Source organism: Engystomops pustulosus, chromosome 5 (assembly GCF_040894005.1).
Source record: "Engystomops pustulosus chromosome 5, aEngPut4.maternal, whole genome shotgun sequence".
NCBI classification, from domain to species: domain Eukaryota; kingdom Metazoa; phylum Chordata; class Amphibia; order Anura; family Leptodactylidae; genus Engystomops; species Engystomops pustulosus.
Window position 1 is genome coordinate 65,605,632 of NC_092415.1, and position 25,641 is coordinate 65,631,272.

General features: G+C 42.4%; 1 protein-coding gene across 1 annotated transcript in view; it reads left to right on the top strand.

The window, feature by feature from the left end:
• Positions 1–1,087: 1,087 nt before the first annotated feature.
• The window catches only part of CEP192 (centrosomal protein 192), a 90,844-nt gene continuing 66,290 nt past the window's right edge, over positions 1,088–25,641 (top strand). The window contains exons 1-9 of the mRNA XM_072154750.1: positions 1,088–1,369; positions 2,111–2,161; positions 2,349–2,495; positions 2,843–3,054; positions 4,510–4,608; positions 5,535–5,675; positions 8,405–8,562; positions 8,685–8,832; positions 14,408–14,595. Coding sequence (XP_072010851.1) covers positions 1,259–1,369; positions 2,111–2,161; positions 2,349–2,495; positions 2,843–3,054; positions 4,510–4,608; positions 5,535–5,675; positions 8,405–8,562; positions 8,685–8,832; positions 14,408–14,595 — 1,255 coding nt within the window. The 5' untranslated portion in view covers positions 1,088–1,258. The remainder of the gene's footprint in view (positions 1,370–2,110; positions 2,162–2,348; positions 2,496–2,842; positions 3,055–4,509; positions 4,609–5,534; positions 5,676–8,404; positions 8,563–8,684; positions 8,833–14,407; positions 14,596–25,641) is intronic.

Below are 25,641 nucleotides of genomic sequence, written 5' to 3' on the forward strand. Positions count from 1 at the left end.
CACTCTTCAGCTATTCCAATGCGTTTTTAAACGCATGCCCTTAAACGCGACGTGTGACCGCACCCTTAATGCCTCTTGTGTGAAGTCATCTCCATTTCCCATGCTCCCAGTATGGGAGAGGGCAGTACGAGGACGTGCATAATTAGCAGCCCGGAGCACTGGACATATTATCCCTGCGCTCGGGCTGCTAATTATAAGTTTCTTTTCTAGGTGATCCGAGCGTGTCAAGACTAGCAACGGACAGCGCCAAGATCAACATTGAGAAGAGCAAAAGTGAGCATTTTGTAAGTTTTTTTTATTTTTGTTTTTTTTTTTTTGCTGGTTGATTTCATTTAAGTTGAATTTGTATGTAAATCAGGACAGGTATATTTTATAATTGTATCTCCAATTATTTTTTTCCTCTGTGAAAATTGGATTTTTACAATTTTGTGCTGTTATGGGAACAAGGATTATCAATAAAACTTAATTACAGACATGTTGTTGACACGCATGGTGTTTTTGTTGCATTTTTTTAATTGCGTTTTTGCATTCTTCAAAAACGTATATTTGCTTATTGGCTTTTTCAATGGGTTTTAGGTTTGTGTTGTGATTGCGTTTTTCAAAGTTTCACCAGAGGTCACAGGGAGGTCTGTCTGTAACTAGGGGATATCTGTAAGTCACATGTCCTTAAGTTGGAGACCACCTGTACTTAGTTTCAGGTATTATTTACGCTCTACTTTGGTTTTTGGCGCATCTAGGGTGCTGGTTACTTTTGTGGACCCCTGAAGTTGAGCGGACCGGTAAAAGTTGTGCGTCCCATGGTAAATCTGCTCCAATGACTTGTTGCTTTGTTTCTTTATAAGGAAAAATCTTTGATGATGACTTATTAGTTACCATTCTATATGGTGCCAACATACTGGCAGTGTGCAGCCAGCCCTGGCATCTAAATCCAGTCACAGCGCATGCTAGGACCTTGTGAGTGCATATTCCACACAACCCTTGTATATGCGTAACTCCAGTCTAGAGAAATATCTACAAATCTCATCTTATTTGTGTTGTAGACGATGCCCGCCTAGCCTATCCACACCGCGCATGCGCCGTCTTTCAGTTTCTCTCCCGGAAACAGACACATGACCTGACCATAACAACATGTGACCCGTACGATGCCTCGTAGATAGCAAGAACGTAAAGGGCGGCTAAGCGTGGCACATGCGCAATAACCGCGTTACAGCTAATACGTTGAAGTAGATTTGAAGTGCGCTGCGGTAGTGGTGCTGCGATGTTTGTAGCGCGCAGTATATCGGCCGATCACAGGGATCTCATCCATGATGTCTCCTTCGATTTCCATGGCAGGAGGATGGCAACTTGTTCCAGTGATCAGAGCGTCAAAGTGAGTGTGGGGGAGGCGGCAGCACATGGAGCCTGTTCTCTTCTATCCATGTATATGTTACCCCTACACTGCAGGTTATATAGAGGCATCCCGGGTGATTGACCACCTGCTTCAGGAGGCTCTGACACCACTAGTTGTACCTCACATGCTTGAAGGTAGTCCACCAGCTCTACACAAGTAACTGCATTGTGTAGTGGCTCTAGAAGCTTTGCACTTGTATCTTTACCATTTCTTAGCCATTTTTGAGAATTTAATTCTTAACCTTATGCAGATTCTGGAATGCGAGGGAATCTAGTAGTATTTAGTGATTGGCTGTCATCAATACCCAGGGGGGGGGGTCCCTTATATGAACAGTGAGACATCACTGGGGTCCTCTCTGAGTGTACATTCAACAGAGGCCTGGGGGGGATGCAGCATCAGTGCATCCGCTCACATAGACTTCAGTGGGCTCCTCTGTGCATGCATGTCACTCAGCAGGATGGAAGGATGTAGCTTGCTACTGCTTTACTTCTTGCTGCTTGCACAGTATACAACGTATTCTATAGAGACAGAGGCAAACACTATGTGTACAGTGAGCATACATGTTGGGAGTTTTTCTATCTTACCGTATATGTTCAGTGTATTTTTATGAAAACACTGTTACACTGTGAAGTGAGTATTCATTCATATTATGATCCAAATATGTTCATTTTAATTCCTATTATGAATCTGAATTGAATAAGATTATCTTTGTAATTTCAGGTGTGGGACAAAACAGAAAATGGAGATTGGCATTGTACAGCAAGTTGGAAGGTAAATTGTGCCATTCTTTACTGTAAAGTGCACAGGACAGAAGATAGATGTTATGCGTAACTGGAAGCTGTGGTATTGTCCTACTCAAAAACCTAAACAAACACTATTTTGTCATTTATCCGGTTACAACTGCATTACAAAGTGATATGTTCATGTACTCACTTTTTTTTTTTGTGCTTGTGTTCAGACACACAGTGGGTCAGTATGGCGAGTGACATGGGCTCATCCAGAGTTTGGACAGGTGCTGGCTTCGTGTTCATTTGACAGAACGGCTGCAGTGTGGGAAGAAATCGTAGGAGAATCGAATGACAAACCTAGAGGACAGAGTCATTGGGTAAGACCATACTCTGAACTTAATACTTTATTAGAGGTAAATGACACTTGGGAAATTTGTTAATGTACCAGCAATATACCATGTCCCTTGTAGGCTTACAACACTGCGAATTGTTACTGAATTTGGCAGATCATTTTGGTTCTTTTACCATTGTTTCTTCAAGTTCACTGTTTCATCCTAAGTGTAGTATTGTTGTGGTGTAGGGTAAAGCAGGGTACCAGATCATCTCATGTTACTGACAGCCCGAAAGGATCTCCCAGATCTAGTTCTCAACACATTCTCTTTATCATTGTAGAGTAGCATTTTAATGATTGATGTGTAAATTTCCCTGAATTGTGTTTCCACAGGTGAAAAGAACTACTCTTGTGGATAGCAGGACATCAGTTACTGATGTTAAGTTTGCCCCCAAGCACATTGGCTTAATGTTGGCAACCTGCTCTGCAGATGGTGTGGTGAGAATATATGAAGCCCCTGATGTAATGAATCTAAGCCAGTGGTCTCTACAGCATGAGATTTCTTGTAAACTGAGCTGTAGTTGTATTTCTTGGAACCCATCAAGGTAAGTTGCTGGAGTCTAAGATTGACACATACTCCTATAGGAATTTGGATGTGGCTTTGTTTCTGCTACAATGAGGCAAAATCTGCATATGAGGCATAAAATCTACATCCTTTACAGCACACTGATACTGGAGTACTTGGATTTCTCTCTAGCCCCCCAACATTATTGAGCAATACCTCTAATTATATTGACACCTATCCTGTCAGGAGGGCAGAGTTCACCCCCTTCAACAGTAGAGGTCCTAATGAGAATGTTGAGCATGAAAGTATAATTATAAGGTTCTTTGCTTCAGACCAGGACAACCCATCTGACAGTAAACAGCCGTGCTCCACCCACCTCATAGTAGAGAGCCGAAAATATGACCTTGCTTGGGAGGTTCCCTAGAATCAGTGGAACAATGCCTGTATTCTGTGAAGGTGATGAAAGTTACTCTGTAATGCTTTCTCTACTAAATGTGTTCAGCAGCTAATATGGAGTCAGTGCATATGCTCTATAGAGACAAATGTTACAGCTAATTGTTTTAGATACATGCACCAGATATTCCTATATTCAGATCTGCAGAAACTGGTTGTTAAAGAGTAGGAAATGTTTTACTGATGTGATATTGGTTGTTCCTTGTGATCAGTACACTTCTTCTGTTACAATCTGTTACTATGCTGTGTTACCATTCCCCAGTAGTAGTAGGGTTTTGACAAACCTAAGTACTACTGTGCCTACAAAAATAGGCAATTAATTTTAATTCTTGCATAGCTTACTGTATTGTGCAAAAAAGGCACAGAAAAGCTGCTTTCCTTAATACATTATTCTACTCCTTTCTAGTTCTCCTTAAATTTAGTTAATGAGGCCATTTTATCATTATGAAACCTCATGCACACGACCGTATGGTCTTTTCTGTTCTGTATGTACGGCTGTATTTTGGTCGTAAATACGGTACGTATTGCACAGTATGGTAACGTATTGCACCGTATCTGTATAAATGGGCCAATGACTTTTGGTGTTTCCTTGGCTATAAGCCATCATCTTTAACATAAATACATTTTTGAAAAAGTTCACTCTGTTTGTAACGAACTCTATCAGCAAGTAAATATTCTAATTTATTGAGACACACTTGTAGTTGGCTCCATGCACTGTATAGTGACCAGAAGTGGTAATGACAGGTGTGGCGTCCATTCATTTTAGTGTCTGTAGTTACACTGCCCAGCCATTACATAGAGCCAATTGCTTCCAGCATTGTGCTCTGTATTTTGAAGAATGGGAGATTCCTGTGCATAGGCCATCAGTTTGAATAACCTTTTTTTAGACGCCAAGTATTACTTTTTGCATGTGCTGCGCAGTGACCTGCTGATTAACATGGCCTTAATGTTCATTTAGGACTTGCTTGTAGGGATAAAGAGATATCTTATGTGTTAGTTTTGATGTTTTGTACTATGTATTTTGTTTTGTTCCCTCTTTAAGTTCAAGAGCTCATTCTCCTACTATAGCTGTGGGAAGTGATGACAGCAGCCCAAACATAATGGGAAAAGTTCAGATCTACGAGTACAATGAAAACACAAGGTAAATCATTTGTGAAATGTATACCAACACCGCAATTTAATGGATCCCTCTAAGGCTCATTTGGGGCAGAATTATCAGGGCGTGCATGCTAGACAACTGGTGAAAAGCCTTGAAATAGGAACAGTTGCTGGCTCACGGTCCAGAAGTGTGACTACTGACCTCCCAGTGGATGTGAAGGGGGGGGGGGGGGCGCTATATCTGAAGGCGGAGCTTAATTTTTGCGCTGGTGCACCCATGTATGATTATTATTCCCCATTGTTTTGAAGTCATACATTTTAATAGTTTTGTGTATATGTCAGGAAAAGATCTGGGGATACTGTATCTATACTACATTCAGAATTTTGGCTGTGGGAAGTTCTCTAGTACTGGTTACAGTTTCACTTCTGCCTGTTTGGAACATGAAGCATGTGAATAGATAACTCCCCTCTTCCATGTGTTATACTTTTATATAGAGACTAAGAGAAGATCACAAGATCTGGTCTTTTATCTATTGGCAGGATGAGAGAAGGGGAAAGACTGGGCAGCTCTAGTCTTTTCTGTAAGTTGGTGTTAAAACAGGAGGGGGCTCAGCTGAGGAAATTAACCCCTGGACTGCTGTGAGATGGGAAGTGGTGGTATCTGAGGGAGTTGAGTAGTTGTATTTTCTTTATTAAACTGAGCTGTCTCGTAGGGGTGCAGCAGGGCTTGCTAGAGGTTGTGGATGAGGACAATGCGTGAGACGAGAGAGTGAGAAGACCATCTGAATGTTATTGGCAGTATAGATAAGCAGTGGAGCAGTGCTGTGTGTGATCATACATGTAAACTGCCCAAAGGGTAGAATGTTTTTATTACATCCTTAATTGATTTTAGTCTCTTTTATGCCTATTTTTATAAAGAAAAATGAACAGCTGTGCATAGCTTTAAAAAATGATTTTTTTTTTTTACAGGAAATATGTCAAAGCTGAAACTTTTATGACCGTCACAGACCCAGTTCACGACATTGCATTTGCTCCAAACCTTGGGAGATCCTTCCACATCTTAGCTGTAGCAAGTAAAGATGTCCGCATTTTTACTATGAAACCTTTAAGGTGAGTTTTGATGTTCCTGAACAATATTACTACCTCTATAACTACACTTTGAACAGTATCCTTTCTCGAGGTATAATTTGAGATCTTGCAATAGCAGTGGCCATTTCCTCCTCCTCCTCATTCACTAGCTATGACCTTGTGGAATTATTATAGGAAATGACACAGCTGCACAGAAACTCGCGACTGTGATCTGTGACGCAGCCTGCAACTAAGATGTCCATAGCACTAGCTATGATACTGTGTAGTCTATTGCATCCTTTACTACTTCTGTACTGATGTTGATGAAGCGCTAACCTTGTAAAGAATAATAACTATAGTGCTTTTTCTCCAGAAGGAAGGAATGTATTTCCTGTAAATATATTTAGGATTATAAATAATCCAGATTGAACAGGTACTTAACCCCTTACTGACATGTGACGTAATAGTACGTCACATGTCGGGTCCCAGTGCATGGAGAGGGCTCGCGGGCCAAACCCTCCCCATAGCCAGTAAGCCTTTGCTGCATATTGCAGCAAAGGCTTACCGGTAACACCCGCGATCGGTGCCGGCACCGATCGTGGTTGTTTACCTGCAGAGCTTCTGAGGATCATTGCTCCCAGTGACGTCATCGGGGAGTGGTGATCCGTCGCCATGGTAGCTCCAGGTCTCACGAAGACCAGAAGCTACTTTGGGTTAACCCATTCATTAAAATTTGCTATCAGCACATTGTAATGTATGAGTAGTAAAATACACATATACTGCCATACTGTAGTATGGCAGTATATGATGGGATCGTACAGACACCCTAGGGTTAAAGTAGAAAATAGAAAAATAATAAAAATTAAAAAAAAAAGTTAAAAAAAATTATAATAAAAAAACCTAAAAATTCAAATTGCCCCCCCCTTTCCCTAGAACTGATATAAATAAACAGTAAAAATCATAAACACATTAGGTATTGCCGCGTCCGAAAATGCCCGGTCTATCAAAATATGATAACGGTTTTTCATTGCGTTTAAGCCGTAACGGAAAATCGCACCCAAATTTCGAAAATGGCACTTTTTTGCCATTTAAAAAAAAAAATAAAAAAATTATATTAAAAGTGATCAAAAGGTCGTACAGTCCTAAAAATGATAACATTGTAAACGGCACCACCCACAGCTCCATACACCAAAGTATGAAAAAGTTATTAGCGCCAGAAGATGGCAAAATCCCCCAAAAAAATTTTGTACAGGAGGTTTGACTTTTTTTAATGTATGAAAACATTATAAAACCTATACAAATTTGGTATACCCGTAATCGTACCGACCCAAAGAATGAAGTAGACATGTCATTTGGGGCGTACAGTGAAATCCGTAAAATCCAAGCCCACAAGAATACGGCACAAATGTGTTTTTTTTTTTTTTACCAATTTCACTGCATTTGGAATTTTTTTCCCGCTTCCCAGTACACGGCATGGAATATTAAATTCCACCATTTTGAAGTGTAATTTGTTACGCAGAAAATAAGCCATCACACAGCTCTGTACATAGAAAATTAAAAAAGTTTAAAAAATCTGTATGTGGGGAGTGAAAAATTAAAACTCAAACGAAAAAGGGCTGCGGCAGGAAGGGGTTAAGCATGGTTTATATATTTTAATAATGATGAGGCAGCCATTGTATGAGCAGCTGTTTATCATACAGACATTCTCTACAGGAAATAATTGACATATAGGCACAGCGGTCTGGAAGACATAGGGATAAATAGGGATGAAATTACTACAAAAAGTGAGCAGAATTGTGTAAACTGTACAGAACAGGGGTGCTCAGTCTACTATTAGACTCTGGCCAGTGTGTGAACTGCAGAATTTGAGTTTTGTTAATGACATTGCAAGTTTAAGGGAAACTACCATCCAAATTAAGCATGGTACTTGCTCCTAGATCCAGGCACTATGACACTGTAACCTTATTTGTTATCCATGGCCTTCTTCCTTCTAAAATCTACTTTTAAAATGATGCTAATGAGCCTGAGTGGTTACTCTAGCCCTTCTGTCATCTGGTTTTACAGGCTGTTGCAATGCCCTCCCCCTGCTTCCTCAGCACTTGTGAGCACTTCATGCATGGTGGAGGGCGAGACAGTGTAACTGTAAAGCTAGATCACAGCGGGGCTAGGGTAGTAGCATAATTAGAAAAGTTGATTTTTAGAAGAAACGAGGCCATGGATAACAAATATAAGGGGATTACCACAAAAACGATGCCTGGATCTAGCAAGTGTGCCTGTTTATCGTGCTAGATGTTGATGGTAGATTTCCTTTAACTTAACCAAATGTTAGTTAAAGGGATTCTACCATCAGAATTTTTTATATTTTAATAATTAAAATTTTGATTCAAACAATCGATGATATTCTATTGCAGTTAAATGTCATCAGTTTTGCCCATACAATACTGCACGCAATGTTAGGTTTTAGCCTGAAGATCTGTGTAACCATACCTTTTGTGTGTGTGTTGTTACTTGTAGCTGGGATTTCGGGATTGTAGCTGGACTTGGAACACTTGGTGCTCTGTTATGCTGTGTTCAGTGAAAAGATCTCACACAACACTCTCCCCCAGATTAAATCCTGTAGTATGAAGCCTGATACAGCCATGACTCCTAGCAGAGTAGTGGCTGTGCTGTGCTCCGTTCTCCAAGTCTATATACAATCCTCTCGCATAGCCCACATTGTGTGTGTGTGTGTGTGTGTGTGTATAAATAAAATTTATTTTTTTTTTTTCCAGGAAGGAGTTGACCTCTGCTGGGGGTGTAACAAAATTTGAAATTCACACTGTGGCACAGTTTGATAATCACAACTCACAAGTATGGCGTGTAAGCTGGAACATAACGGGCACGGTTCTGGCATCATCTGGTGATGATGGAAGTGTCCGTCTGTGGAAAGGTGAAAAGTTCTACTTTTATTATTATTAAAAGGGCTGCCATCTAAATGCATTGGTTTTATGGTTATCCTCTTAAAAACATTAGGTAACTATATCTGTTCATTTGTTTCTTTCCCCTCTTCAGCAAACTACATGGACAATTGGAAGTGCACTGGTGTCCTAAAAGGAGATGGTAACCCTGTGAACTCCAGCCAGCAAGGATTTTCTGTGTCGTCTGTTGGGTCCGCCAATCAAAGCTTACCAAACTCCGTTAATGGCTCTGCTTCTGCCAGGTAGGAAGTCCAAAAGATTTTGTTTTGATTTTTATTTACTTATTTATTAATCTACTCGCCTAGAGTGCAGTGGTCTTTTCATGTATCCCCTGGTCTCAAGAAATATTCTAACCAAAATTAAAAGTATTCATGCACAGGCACCTAATAAGTGACACATGACAAGTCTATGTCTATTATTATGACCTGTGTCTATCTACACACAAACGTATCTTTAGGCCCCTCTTAGGAACTAGGACAGGAAGTTGCCGTTTGGTAACCAAATTTTACAGAATAAGATTACTATATCCTGTGGTTTACACTTAGGGCACTAGGCTTATTAATGGATTTACGCTTATTAATTCTGTAGAGGGTTTTCAATGCAGCGGCCATCCCATATACATCATGGAGTGGCTTGCATATAGATAATGGGTAGATTTATCAGAAGTGTCTGAGGTAAAACTTTTCTAATTGCCCATTTTCTGATAAATCTCCCCCAATGTTATAAAAACATTCCATCATTGCATCCACCACAGTTGGTGGCAGATATAGCAAACCTACACAACTGGCCGTAAAGCTACTTTAAAGAATGCCACCAATTGCTGTTACTAGACCTCTAGCAGGACGGCAGCCCCTATAATCCTGGACAAAAAAAATCCCAGAAAATAGAAATGGATGAAAAAACGGTTATTAATAAAATATATGTTGAAAAGTATCAGGCCTATAATTCTTTTACATTAGTTCTCTGATTTTCCAGTAAATGAAAATTTTATATTACTCGCTGATATGTCAAACTAAACTAAAAAAAGTCAGTACACTTTGCATAGGGTCACAGAACTAACCACAGAATGACCATATACCGTATTTTCCGGACTATAAGGCGCACTTAAAAGCACTGGATTTCCGTGGAAATCCAAAGTGCGCCTTATAGTCCGGTGCGCCCTATGTATGGCGCTGGGCACAGGGCAGCGGACCATACTTACATAGGTCCCCGCTACCGGAGATCTCCAGCGGGAGATCTGCTGTCTCCGGTAGCGGGGACCTATGTAAGTATGGTCCGCTGCCCTCCTCCACCTCCCCCTCACCTTCCCTGCTCACCTTCCCCGCGTTCCCCGTCGCGTCTCGGCGTCGCGTCTCGTCGCCGCGTCACGTCGGGTCGCCGCCACGCCCCCGGACCTCCGCCACGCCCCCGGCCGCCGGACCCCGCGCCTTATAGTCCGATGCGCCTTATATATGTAATTATTACATATATAAGGCGCATCGGACTAATGCGCCTTATAGTCCGGTGCGCCCTATAGGGCAGAAAATACGGTAGTCCTGTATACATTCAGGCCTTGCTGGTTTTGATTAGCGTTTGAGATTGATATGATGGTCTATTCATGGAAGGGGGAACTGCAGGAATCATTTTGAAAGGAAACCTGTCTCTATGATAGTGTAGTGTAAAATGAGTGTAATATGGCAGGACATTCTAGGACAGTGGTGGCGAACCTATGGCACTGGTGCCAGAGCTGGCACTCAGAGCCCTGTCTGTGGGCACCCGGGCCATCACCCCAGCACACCAGACAGAACTCAAAGAATCTTCCTGCAGTCCCAAGCAACTTAAAATGCTGCTTTCAGTCATATTTTGATACTTACTTCGCTACTTGGGACTGTAGGAAGAGGGAGAAAGAGTAGACAGGGCCGAGTTATCTTTGGAGGACTTCCTGCTAGCTCCATGATTCTCTATGTACAGAGGGACACTGGAAAGAAGCTAAAATGATGAAAATTCTCCATCTTTCTACTGTGTTGCTGTCCTCAGGAGGCCAATCTGATTGAAAGTTGTTGAACAGGGAGCAATAAGTTACTGCTTTAATTTTTGGTTGGCACCTCGCGATAAATAAGGGGGGTTTTGGGTTGCAGTTTGGGCACTTGGTCGCTAAAAGGTTCGCCATCACTGTTCTAGGACAAGAGATGATTGTTAATATTTTATATCTCTATTTAATTTTCCCATAAAAGTTTACAAACCGTAATAAGGGCTGTAGAAGGGATCAACATCCCTACAGGAGGAATGCTTTCTTTGATAACGATAGAACTTCCTTTTGAGTATCGATAGTTTCAAACCCCAATAGACATAAACAGCTCCCCCTGCAGAATACACACTACATTTTCATGGCAATAGGCATTGACAGCTCATTTGAAGGAAACCTATCTTTTGATAAGTTAGTGGGACTTCTAGCACTCCGACTCATCAGATGACTAAAGGTCCTGCAGTATTCACTGGGCTCAGTGCAATGCATACCAGTACACAGGACTTGGATTTGTCAAGGTTCTGTAACCTCTTCAGCCAGTGCAATAGCTGCATAGATCGTTATGAGTCTGATATTGATGGTGTCTCCTAGGGATAAGTCCTCATCGATCTTAGTAAACCCTATACAGACTGGAGATGCACTGGGCATTATTTCTGTGGGATAGGTGCTGCAAGTCTTCAGGTGGATAACCTGGCAAAAAAATTACAGATTTTAATACATAAATAATCCTACAGCATAAAGTCATGGGCTGGGACCACTGCCAGGCCCCTCAAAGGTAGAACACGGGGCTGACCACATCATACAATCACAATTCAATTTATTAATCGTCATTAAAAATCTACATCATATACAAGTAAAAGAGAGATTCTGAGATACTATGGCTGTGCAATAAATTGTGGCTTAGGTGAGAGGAATATTTTATACCAGTGTAAATAGTGGCACACTTCCCATCAATATAGTATGTATTTACAATGTAATAAGCCTTATTTTCAATCCCAAGATAAACACATAGTTTGCCTCAAAGGGAGGAAGAGCCCACAGTGTCACACGCCACGTACCCATAAATACAATGCTTTGTACCGGAGCCCCAATGCACGTTTCGCATACAGCTTTTTCAAGAGGATCCCCTTTGAATAAGCTGTATGTGAAATGCCCCGTCAGTACCGTGTTTCTATGGTGTTTAATAAAAATTTACAGCAAAGTAGATAGAATTTGCATAGATCAGGTAAGAAATTTTAACACCAAAAAAAAAAATGTTTCATACGTTTTTTGCTGCAGGCACTTCTACAGCAAAAATACGCTGAGGGGCTGAAGTCTGAATGTGTTTTTTTTTTTGTTTTTTTTTTTTAAATTTGATCTAGTGTGGTTGTTTGTCAAGTTTGTACAATTTAAAATAACCATTTTTACCCGACTGACGCCTTATTTTCCCACGTTTGTATTGTGTCCTTAACAGAGTGCACAGTTGATGCCAAGCTAACCGAAGTAACTTTGCTGTTTAGCTGCTTGTTGCATGCTCGCAGAAATGGATGCAGAGTTTTTTCCTCTCCAAGACACACAGGAAGCCTTCTTAATACTAAATATATATGTTTGACATGTTGTCCTTTGAATTTAATAAAATTGATACTTAAAGAGGTTGTCCTTCCACAGACAATTAAGGGGGCACCAAGAAATATGGGATAAGTGACTTTGGTGGAACAACCCATTTAAGCTCTGTGTTAATGACCTAAATAAAGTCTGTACTTTCAGTAGAATTTTTTATATTATGTACAAATAAATGCCTAGGGGGAAATGTCTGTTTCCTTTTGTTTTTTTGTCTTAATATCATTCCCTTGTAGCCTAGCAGTGGATTTAAAAAAAAAAAAAAAAAAATTCAAATGGGGTTGGGCATTATAAACTTCCAACCATAAACACCAAGGCAGCCATCACAAAAAAGTTAAACTAGTGAATGAATGTCTAAGAGGTAATTCCATTCAAGTTAAAATGTATCAAAATAAACAATGTGATCTGGGTTTACAGACTGAACAACTGTGCTCATGATTGAAAAGCTGGCCACATTGGTCCGAACAGCTAAAACCAAAGTACATAACAGAGTACATAACCAAAGAACCTTAAAACGTCAGTGAGCCTTTCTAAATGCGCATAAAACACATCGTACCACTGAGTTATCACCCCCTTATGAATATCCTGGGCCGCTGTAAGCTCGGTCCGCCTATCTGAGGCTATGGTGCTGTAGTGTCTGCTAGCTTCATCAGTGGGTTCAGATAAAGCTAGCAGTATAACACTTCTACAAATGGGATAGGGCTAGGAGTCTGTAGTGACGTTTTATTGAAAATGCTTCTTCCCATGACAGCACAAATATCACGGGGACAAAAAAAAATTGTCTACAGTTAAATTATAAATACCAGTTCCGAACTACATACAAATTCAACTTAAAAACTGGCCTAAAGAACCTATTTTGTACTTAACTTGGGGACTGCCAGTACTAAGAAAAGTGACAATTCAGCCCTATGTGCAGGGGGTCCCTAGGTCACCCTAAATGTCGTAACTCTGGGCCGCAGCCCTCAACAGCTTTTAACCTGTCAAGAACCTGTTTTGTTTTTTTTGGGGTCATGCCAACCCTATTCTGTCTCCTGGGTGCATAAAATATTCCAAATTCAGGTATCAATATTGGCCAATATACAGTCAGTCAGAAAAATTCACTACGTGACATGTTTTGCCTGATTACAGGCTAATCAGGGGAAGAGGTCGTGACCAGACAAGCCCTGCATGATATTTTTTGATGGATGGGGAAGTATAAACCGAAACAATCCAAATTTTTTTTCCGGGTGTACTGATCACGTCCTGTGGTCTGGGAGGGTAATCTCCTCTGAAGCTTTGTGATGTAAGCTGCTGGGTGTAGAAATCCATGCCTTGAAGCTCCTGAAACAAGTTTTTATTCTGATATAATGCCAGAGGAGGCTTGGAACTCTGCAGTTATAGAATGGGCAGAACATTGGTGACTTTAGTGCCACAACACTTGACAGCCCTGCTCTGGTTGTTTTGGTAACTAAATGCCTTTATATAATACAGTTTGGTTGATCCTGCAATACCTAGTATAGAGGAAGTTTCACATTCATCTACTGCAGCATTGGCATCCATTTCCAGTACCTGTCTGACATTTGGTGAGATCTTTAGAACAATCATCTTTTTACATAAAAGCTGCCAGAGTCCCAATACTTTTGTATAGTGCTTTTTAAAGTGTCAATATCCTGAGATACACATAACGCCTCATTCAGATAAAAGTATTTGGAAGTCAAAACAAAAAATAGAGTGTAAACTCAGAAGAGCTGCAAATTTATATGTATTGTAGTTGTATTGTAGCTTTTTATGTTTGGATTTTATTTCTAATTTCGGCCTACAGATATCTAAGGAAAATACTGATGTCTGAATGGAGCTGAAACCGGTGGCAGCTAAGGGCTTTCACTTTAAAGCATATATGGACCACTAACTAATAATGGTTATAGGAGAGGGCATTCTCAAAAAACTGTCTGACAGAAACCCCCCTATGTAGAAGTGATGATCTAAAACATGACTGTCTATTAGAAGCAAAGAGGAGTCTGTAATCTGGGACCTGGAGTGTTTTTAGTTTTAGCAGACATTATTATTGTATATTCTGACACTTTGGACAAGTTTTATAATAAGTGGTATGCTAAAACGTCATGTTTTCTGTTTCTGGGTAACTGTTATTAATATTTCACCTCACTATCTTTTCTTTAATTGAAATTTTTTTTTTCCTTCTGTGTTCTGCTTTTCTATTCTTTCTGTTGTCTCAGGCATTCCTGTACCCACCTGGACAATACAAAGGTTGGCTCAAGATGGTCCAGTTATGCTCATTTTATACCTTCACCTTCTCTGGTAGTGAACCCTTGTGAGACTGACCCAACAAGCCCTACCCGTCCACACCCACGCAGGCGATACAACCCCCCACCTCTTAAGCCTTTGCCTGAGCAACACGGAATGTAAATAGATCATATATACCTAAATTTTTATAGGGAGAAGGATGTGTAGGAAAAGAGTGTATGATCTTATCCATAGAATTAGTAACTACTTTTAACCCCTATACTGGGTGCAGTGATTTACCCTCGTAACAGACCTTCTCACAGTCTAACTAGCTAGACAACCTACATGGAAATACAGAAGACTGTAAGATATGGAGTAGAAATGATTGAATAAAAATATTTTAATTTATGGCTACACATTGCACTGTTTATCTGTATGCGTGTAAAGTGGAACACTCTTAATTTAAAGCGTGACTGTAAAGTTACTGAAAGGGTAGACTTTGATAACAATTCCTGTGACACCTGTATCATGCTGCTGCCTTCTTCCTAGCCTGAGATATATTTGGTACCTTAGACTCAGATTCCGCTATTTCTGATATGGGTGGGCACTTCCAGGTTTTGACATCAGCTCAGGGGAACGAAGCCAGAGCAGGACAGCAAGTTTGTAATTGGCCGAAATTTAGCATGTGATGAGTTTCATGCTTATGACATCACTGAAGGTCCTTTGCCATCACAGTAAGTACTTTTAACTCATTAAAGACACTCACCAATTCTGTCTACCTCAGTTTTTAATATCATTTTCTTAATCCTGCTCCAGGAGATGAATGATGAGAGTCTGTACCTGAAAAGAAATATAATTGTGCAACTTGTGTGTTTCCTGGAAATAGTTAAATGTTGTGCTCAATAATTTCTGACTTCAAATCAAAGGGCTGACTTCTCCGATCTCTTCCCTGACAGAAGTATTCTACGCTGAGGAAAGGCCTGGGCTAGCTGCCTTTCTCTTTCTCAGAAGGCCAAATGCTACAACCCTGGGTCAATAGCACATTATCTCTGTCTCAGTTTCCTCTTCTGGTTGCTTAGGTAGACTGGCAGTTTTCTCCTCCGAGCTCCTACATGAAACTAGGGACTGTTCTCTTTATATACTTTCTATTTCAACAAGCATTCTCCCATAGACTTACATTGAGTCCCCATATTATTCTGAGGCAGAAAGAAAGTGGTAAACAACTTTCCAGACAGAACCTGTCATTCTAAAGGTCAGACTGTTTGCTTTTCTGGTAAACAAGTCTGTTTTTCTCTCTTCAATACAATTTCTAATGTTCTATAGCTGTGGAAAATAATTAGCTTTTCTTTAGTTAAAGATACACAGTCAGAAATGTCTCTCAGTGTTCATTAACCCCTTTTACAGGTCTACACAGATACAGTACTAATAAATGCAAGTTAACCCTTGATGTAAAATAAAGAAAAAAAGTGCTGACTTTGTGTAGGGGAAATATTCAAATCTCCACAAAGTTCAATTCTGCTCTGATCCAGGGCACCTGTTCTCACAGTCAGCTTATGAACCCTTATTCTGAGGACAAAAGATGACATGCAAACTTGATACAACCCCTTTAGGTGTGGGAGGGTGCCAGGAACTGCAGTGTGTTCCAAGGTGGTAGCTATTCCAATGCAACGCTTTAACTCCACCATGAAAAGTTGTATGCAAATGTATGAGGTATTTGTTAAGTTACCAGCCCCATAAAGCATGAAAAAAAATATCCCAATAATCTTGACAGTATATTATTATTTCTGTGCTTTTCAGGTTTACGGTGAAAGGTTTATCCAGTTAGGAAGTGACTTTCAATGTTTTATACAATTTCAATTCCATTATACGGGTCTGCCTAAAAAAACTCACTTTTTTTATCCCCCTTTTCTCTGATTGCACTGATTGGCCGTCTTTTTATTTTTGTTTATTTAAACAAAGTAATATGGACTAAAATTATTCTGCAAGACAAAATTATTTGCAGCAGAGAAAAAAGAGCAAGTTAGTGCCAGTTCTTTGTGATACAAACTTTTTTTAACCTCTTTGGAAGCTTCTATCTACATTGAAACAAGTATTGGACATCGGCTGTAATAACCCATTGCTTTAAAAGGAAAGGGTTGGACAGATAGCCTGCCGCATTAACCATAGCTGAAGGACTTAAATATCGACTTAAATATCGCTCCGATCATTGACCAGATAAGAAAAAAATATTGCGAGCTGGTTGAAGATGCCCTTTTCCAGGTCAGATAGAGTGGGGATAATCAAGATGATCTTGCTTCCCCAGCTGCTATATCCACTTTCGGCATCCCCAATATGGCTCCCTAAAAAATGGTTTAGAACTTTTGGGGGGTTACTAGCGGATCTGATCTGGGGAAAGAGGCGCGCCAGGATTAGTATGTCTTCCCTATACTGTCCTATGGAATCTGGTGGTCTAGGGGTGCCATACCTTTTTGGTTATTTTATCGGTGCGCAGTTAGCTTTTCTTTCCTCTAGAAGGAACTGCAGTGCTTTTGATAAACTCATGGTGAGCGGGGAGCTAAGGACGAATCACTATAGAGGTATTCACATGGCAGGGTTGTTAGATAAATGTTGGGTTGCATATAAGAAAATTATGGGTATTTATGGGATTTTGCGGTTTACTCCGATTTGGGATAATTTTCACTTTAGGGAATTCTTATCTATCGCGGATAGCGGATATTGGATTCAAAAGGGGGTAAGATTCTTTTCACAGATTTTTAGAAACACTTGCTTATATGATAAAGAGGAGTTCACTACCCGTTTTGGGGGATTTGATTCTGGGTTTTTTAGGTATTTTCAGCTTCGACACGCCTACGACTCGGTTGAAGATAAATGTAGGTTCACTGTACAAAATGATTTGGGTATAGAATTTTTGCTCAGTAGCACAGGGTGTAAAAAGGCGGTCTCCTTTTTATATAGACAGATAATTTTGGGATCCACAAAAAATGTAGTTCACCCGTCAAAGAGAAAATGGCAGGCACTATTCGGCCCCCGGACCAATGATGATTGGGAAAGATGTTATAAAGGCATCGGCCTCTCTTCTTTATCATGGAATCACCGAATGGTGCAATTTAATTTTGTGCACCAGCTTTATTACTCCCCGAAACTCCTGTTTAGGATGAAATTAAAAGAGTCCTCAGGCTGTCATAGATGCTCCTTGGAGAATGCGGATTTTGTTCATGTGGCCTTCGAATGCCGGGAGTTAGGAGTTTTCTGGGAAAAGGTTTTTAATTTTATCAGTGTAAGATTATCAGTGACCCTCAGCGGCTCGGCCCAGGTCGCATTGCTTAGTCTTTTTGAGTTAAATAGAGAGAATCTGGGGAAACGATATGTTATATTCAAAATTCTTTTTCTGGCTAGGCTGATGGTTGCTCGTAAATGAGGTAATACGGTGGCTCCTTCGTTCCATGAATTTTTAGCAGAGCTTCGAAGGTGTAAGCATTATTAAAAAATATTGGCTAAGCAGAATGGGAGCATGGATAAATGGAGTAGGATATGGCTGGTCGGAGAGGCTAATTTTCAAGATTTATAAGTTATGAATTCTTAATTTTCTCTTACTGCTCGTGGTTCCCTCCTCTCTCCTTGCGGTGGGCGGGGTTGGGGTGGGTTGGAGCTGGGGGGTGGTTTCTTGGTTTTAGGCCTTCATAGTTGTACTCCGGTACAGCTTAAATTTTTTCTTCTTTTTGGACGTTGTATACAATAGGCCAGTTGCTATGGAACTGTTTATTCATCTGCGGGGGAGGGGGTGGGAGGGAGGGAGAGAGAGAGAGGGAGGGAAATGAAAAGTGACAATGCAATGTAGATGGTTTTTCTTTTTTATGAATGTATTTTGTACTGAATAATTGTTAATAAAAAAAGTTGAAAAAATAAAAAGACGGCCAATCAGTGCAATCAGAGAAAAGGGGAATAAAAAGTGAGTTTAGGCAGACCCTTATAATGGAATGTAAATTGTATAAAACATTTCTTGTGCGCTTCCCTTTACTGTACTTTAGCCTTAGGCTACAATAAACAGCTATAACAGTTGTCACAGGTGTCTGCAATGAAGCTTTATTGTTACTCCTGGTTCTAATGACAATCCAACATTTTTAAAATCCAATTGTCACAGAGACCAAAAAAAAAAATTTGGCTGGGGTTACAATTATAAAGTATACAGTTCTGACTTGCATACAAATTCAACTTAAGAACAAACCTTCAGACCCTATCTTGTATGTAACCCGGGGACTGCCTGTATAGAAAATCATAAGACACTTTGCATAGGGCGTGGAAGTAAACAAGCAGGCAATACTAGCGGGGTAGGCAGGACCTCGGGAAGGCCACCGGGGCACAGGGCCACCACAGGAGCACAGGACCACCACAGGAGCACAGGACCACCACAGGAGCACAGGACCACGGGAATACCACATGAACACGGGAAACACAAAGGCCTAGTCGGGATGGGAGCTGAGCAGGAGCCAGGAAAGGTAAGTCTGGCCTGGGGGAGCAGGGGGAACCACATCGCAGAGCAAGGGTGTCGAATGGTTTCGTCAGCCCCCCCCCTGATTTCTGTTGCATGAAAGCCGGCGCCGCTGTGCCAAAATCCGATCGAGTGTGACACAATCCCCTGCTAATTACCTGTCCCTGCGGCGCAAATCCCGAAAATGTCGGGAAGTCCGACCGAAATGCGATCCGCGGACCCTTAGTAAATAAGCCCCTATGTGTAAGTATTATTAACTGATCTTTATCTGCCATTATGCCAATCAAGGTACAATGTTCCTTTATAGAATGTTCCTTTATAGGGAAATTCTAAGGCAGTGGTGGCGAACCTATGGCACGGGTGCCAGAGGTGGCACTCGGAGCCATTTCTGTGGGCACTCAGACCATCGCCCCAGGACAGAGTTCACCAAATCTTCCTGCAGTCCTAGGCAACTTAAAGTGACACTTCTTTGGAACTGCGGGAAAAGTGGGGTGTTGACAGGACTACATTATCTTTGAAGCTCATCCTGCTGGACCCTCCATTCTTTCTCTACAGAGAGACCCTGGTGAGAAGCTACAATGAGAGACTGATTTTCCCTCCTTCTTTCAACTGTATTGGTGGCCTCAGGGGGCCGATACTATTGAAAGATGTGGAAGAACAGGTAGCGATAAGTTACTGCTTAAAATGCCATGTTGGCACTTCACAGTAAATAAATGGATTTTGGTTGTAGTTGTGGCACTCAGTCTCCAAAAGGTTTGCCATCACTGCTCTAAGGGAAAGGCATGGGGGTGGGAAAGAGGGGAAAGGGAAAAAGGTAAAAGTTCAAATAACAAAAGCAATTTAGCAATCCAGATGGGCTCAGATGCATCATAAGATGAGGAGACCCATGACTCAGAACCAGCTCTGTATCACGGATCCACACTGAAATCTTAGGAGAGAGCTTGCGTCTAAATGGAAGTATCCTCCTGTAATTTACAAAGAAACAACAAATGAAAAAGTAGTGTCCCAGTACCTCGTCCCAGCTCAGGGGGTTGAGGATTTGCCATATGTATTATGTGATTTAAGGGGTTATCCGAGTTTACTAATAATTTAGGGCCGGGCTGAGTCGGTCTATTTAAAAATAATAAACGTGTACTTACCTCCCCCGGCGCTGCCAATGTTCCGCGCCGCGGTCCATCTGATCTGTGCGCCGGTTTGATTACAAGGGCGGACAGGGAGCTTCTGGACGGCCGCTTACAATGCTGAGAGATAGGGATGATTGGGAAGAGCCGGCCACATCCATGCCGCTCCTGGAGCCGTTTTCTAGATCTTCTATTTTAATTGGTGCTTCCTCCAAATGAACATATATGTCTGCAATACGGTTACTATTCTGATTCCCCTTTGGCTCTGCTTTCATCAAAATGAAAGTCACTTTTAAGATCAGTGGTTATTTGCAAGCACGCCTTGGCTTCACTTTGAACCATATGTGGGGATCAGGCTAGCACAATTCTGTCACCCAAACATAGGGGGGCTTGATGAGGGTCTCCTATGGGTTTTGGGGTCGATTGACTAAAAATGGCCACTGCCATAGCTTGGTCCAGGGAAGAGGCTGTGGAGGTAGGGGAGGTCACATACATATCAAGGGTGTTCTGGGTACATTTTGGGTTTGGGGAGCCTCAGGAGCCTTCTATAGAGTCTGCCATCAGCTGTGGCGATGAGGAGCTTAGTGGTGCACTCCATTGTCGCTGTGGCTGGCCTGTCAATGTAGCGTGCCATAAGTGTGTGGGTGGGTGAGATGCAGGGATCCGATGCCTAATAGCTGCTGTCTTAGCAGAGTGCATCTTCCATCATGTGCTCTTCAAACCACATGTTTTGAAGAAGGTTCTAATATACACTTGCATTCACTCAGCAGTGTAGCTATACAAGAGGTCCAATTCTTGCTGCAGAACCATGACACTTCCTCCTCAATCTTTCACTGTCCCCAACTTGTCAGTAAACATAATGGGGCACATTTATTTACCCGGCCGAGGAGTTCATCCAAAGTGCATTGTTCCGACGAGCATGCACTCATGGCGCGACTCGCTAAGATTGTGCTCCTGATATCTTGGATGTGTTGCTTCCCCGCTCAGGTCCGCCGTAGTTCACCTTCTTCTTTCGGGTGCATGTAAGTGCATTAACTTGAGACACAAATCGGCCCGCTTTGATTTCTGACGCATGGAAGCCAGCGCAGCTGCGCCAAAAATTAAATTGCGTGCGACACAATCCCCTGCTAAATACCTGTCCCAGCGTGGCAAATCTCGATAACCATGAACACTCCGACGAAAGTGCGATCCGCGACCCTTAGTAAATTGGAGTAAATAAGTAAATAAGCCCCAATGTTTCCTATGAGAATCAAATAAACTTGCTTTCATCATTAAAATTAACTATGGATCACTATTCCTCTGTTTACACAACATACGGTGAGTCTGTTAATGAGAGGTTTGGTTACTGAAGTGGGCTTTCAGTTCAAATGATCTTAAAAGTTGTAACACGGTATTATAAGACAGATCCTTATGCTGTTCAGTGCTGAACAGACGAGCGAGTTCAGCTGCATCATCTTGTCCTCCAGTGGCGTCACAAAAGATCTGGGGCACGGGCCCCAATGCATACGTACCAAATTCTCAGTTGCGTCCCCTTTCGTACTCCCCCCCCCCCCCCATATGCTTCCACCTGAAAAAACTGTACTTAAAAACAACTGTACAGCTACAAAAAACACAGTAGAAATGCTACCTATTATATCCAGAGCAGTAGTTGTTCTTCATGTTCTCCATTAAGCCGCCCATCATCATTTCTCTTTATGCAGACATGCGCTGTGCCTATGGAGATTACCACATCTTATGTTCTACACTTTTCTATGGTCCCTAAATCTTTGTCCCCTAACAGTGTTATCATTCTTCTACCCCTAAAACTCTTCAACCAAATAATGTAATACAGCTGCACACAAAGTCCTAAAAATACTAGTAATGTAATGTAACACATTATAAAATCCACCTTTCTAAGCCGCACATTTTACAATTAAGCCACAATTATGGCCCCACTCTGTATGCCACCACACCCCTATCTTGTGGCCCTTACACTTACAAAGCCCCCACATTGTGCCACCCACCTAATAATGATCCCTAAATGTGGCCTGATATGTAACAATGCCACCTACACTCAGTAATAGACCCCCACACAGTAAGTGCCCCACATACTCACTCATAACCCCCTATACACTTTGTAATAACCTCACAAACTCACTAGTAGCCCCCCACACTTAGCAATATCCCTTCTATGCTAACAAATAGCCCCCACATTCAGTAACAGCCCCCTCACTATTAGCCCCCTCCACTAATAGCCAAACAGCCACTTATAACCCCCACTTTCAGAATAGACCCTTCACTCACTAATAGCCCCCAAATTTAGTAATACTCCCCACACTTAGTAGTAGCCCTCCACTTGCTAATAACCCTCTACACTCAAAAATAGCCTCCATACACACTAATATCCCCACACACACTAATAGCCCCCCACATTCAGTAACATAGCTCTCCACTAATGATAGTCCCCTCACACTCACTAAAAGACCCCACATATCCCCCTCACACTAATAGCCACAAACATACTCAGTAATATTAGTAATAGTATAGCCTCCCACTACCTAGGGATAGCCCGACAACACTCAGGAATAGCCTCTACATAAAGTAATGAGCCCAAAACTCCATATGCAAGCTGTATTATTAAAAAAGAAGAATTAAACTTACCTCTCTTCACTCCTGATTTCCTCTTCCCCTCCACCTGCTGGACGGGATGCGGTGACGTCACTACTTCGCGTCTCGGGCTCCAGGCTGCTAGAGGGAGCTGCTTGAAGCCCCGGATCTTTTGACCTAACGACGCCCCTGTTGTCCTCTCTTGCGTTTGTCTTTCGTGGGCGACCAGCCTTCCTGGGAGAATTAGGCCCGTTCTACACTTGTACATACTTCTCAACTTTTGGGCTAGAGAAAGGCTTGAGAAAGCGGGACAAAAACCCCTTACCCTTTTTCCTATACCACACCCATTGCCACACCCATTGTCCCCCTAACAAGCATAGTAGAATATAAACCTTAATGTGCCCCCATAGTATAATGCCCCCCAAATGGACCCATGTAATACCCCCTAATGCAACTCAGCAATATATAATGCCCCCTCATAAATTTTATTCTCCATTTACATTTGGTTTCCCCTTCATATTGTGGTTTTCTGTTCTTCGTCCTCCGCATATTGTGACCCCCCTGTCCTCAATCCTCCGCATATCACGCCCACCTGTCCTCCATCCTCCTCATATTGTGGTCCCCAGCCCTCCATCCTCCTCATATTGTGGCCTTCTGCCCCACAAACTCCTCATGTTGTGGGCCCTGTCCTCCATACTCCTAATATTGGGGTCTGCAGTGCTACATCTCCCTCATATTGTGGCCTTCTGTCCTACATTCCTTCATATTGTGGTCTCCAGTTATCCATCCTACTCATATTGTGCCCTCCTCTCCTACATCCCCCTCATACTGTGGCATCTTGTCCTCCATCCTCCTCATGCTGTGGCCCCATGACATCCACCTCCCCATATTGTGGCCTCCTGTCCTCCATCCTCCTCATTTTGCAGCCTCCTGTCCTCCATCCCTCTCCATCTCCTGTTGCTGGTATTAAACAAAAAACTGTTGTTACCTTTCCTTCCTTCCCCTGCAGCAGTCCCGTTTCCTCCGCCAACCCTTTGACATTCATCTTAACAACCTGCTGCCAGGTTGCTGCTTTCAAGGAGATTTCCCAGCTACTCAAGATCCCAGTAACCACTACTGACCCGCCTCTACCCTCTCTGGCATCATTTGAGCTCTGCGTAAGCGCAATAGCTTGTTGCCGGCAGAGCTCTCAAGTAGCCGGCACATTTTACAGGCCAGAGCCCTCTCCCCTGGAGCTGTCTCAGACTACTCCATACCCCCACTAGCCTTAGAAATTAATTTGCATCTACTCACTATAGCATTATTTGGGCTCTGCACAAACACAGTAGCTCACTGTTGGCAGATAAGTGGGAGCTCCACAGCAGCCAGCACGTTGTCAGTGGCGAGTTACTGTGCTTGCCGGAGACGGGACGGAGTGGGTAGAAGCAGGTCAGTAGTGGCTACGGGGGGGTCGACGTGTTTTAGCCCTCTTAATCGGAGCTGTCTCAGGCTACTCCATGCTCCCGGTAGCCTTAGCAATTAATTTACACATTGAAGTATTGAACTTTATTTCTGCAGCAGCTGCATCCCAATTTTCGCTAATTCAGGAATGCAGCTCCTGCAGAAATAAAGTTTTATGCTTCAATATACAAATGAATTTCTACACGCGAACAGAAAATCTCTTAGAGAGTGGATTCCCCATGGTAGATTTCCTTTAAGAATCCTAATGTTAACCCCTTAATGAGCGCCGAATCGGGTTTTTACGGCGGCCATTATGGGTACTTCTTCTGACGCACCGCCATTCTATGTCGGCACGTCATAAAAAGATTGTTGGACATCAACTCCTGCAAGTGCTGATGTCGGGCTGTGACATCACAGCCCAGAACCAGCACTAACACCTGGGCATCGGAAAAACTTTGAGCTTACCGGGAGATCTCATCCTTCCTGCTGCAGCCTTGGGTCTGGCGTGTGCCTGAGGCTGTTGGCTCCTCTTACTAATAAATGTAAATAAAAAACACAAAAAAGTACGTTTGGTATCACCGCGTCCGTATTAATCTAAATCAACCTGGTGAACGTCGTGAAAAAAAAACATGTTATGCGCCATGAATAACCCATTCGGTTGAGGGACAATTTCCCTTTTAGGGTGATGACACACGTCGCGTTTTTGGACCATTTTAAAGCATGCGTTTTCAGTGCATTTAAAAACTAATATGAAGTACAATGGGGTCCGTCGGACGCATTTTTGTCAGGTTTTCGTTTTGCGCCAAATTGCCACGGGATTTTGGCGCACGAGATTGGATTTTGGCGCATCGACGCTGGCTTGCACTCGATAGAAATCAACCAGACGGATTTGGACAATGCGCAGGATTTAACAATTAGAAATGTGTCGCAAGACACGCACTAACAAGCATCGGGAAGAAGCAGGTGAACTCCGGTGGACCTGGGCACAGAAGCGACGAATGCAGGAACTCGGGCACACGAACTACATGAATCGTGCCGGACACGAATCCTTGTGGGATAATGAACTGCGGGATTGTGACAGGACCGGGTAAGTAAATCTGCCCCAATGTGTCACTAGAAAACTATCTCAAAATCACCTGGATATGGGGGGGCGTGTCTAACCGCCATGCAGGACGGACGCACCTAAGAGAGCTCCGCTCCGGGCCATCGGGTAAAGGGAGATAAAATACACTGTGAATGGGGAAAGCAGGATCCAGACGTCCCTCCGGAGGACACAACACTCCCCAGTATCAGGCACCCCGATATTTAACTTTTTTAAGGCGCTCCAGGACCGCTCTCCCTCCACGGGCAGCCGCTCCCGCCACCTCACACCACGCGGCCGGCAGCAACACTGTGCTCAGCAGGAGAGAGCTCAGCAGCTGGAGCGCACACACCAACAGATCACAGACAACCCAGACTTCCCACCAGGTCTTGCACATGACTTCTTACTACCACTTAGAACACAAGACAAACCCCTCAGGTTTAAATCAGTCTTAAATCCCTCTACACTAATCCCACTAGCGGATTTCAACGAAAGCGCCTCATCTTCACC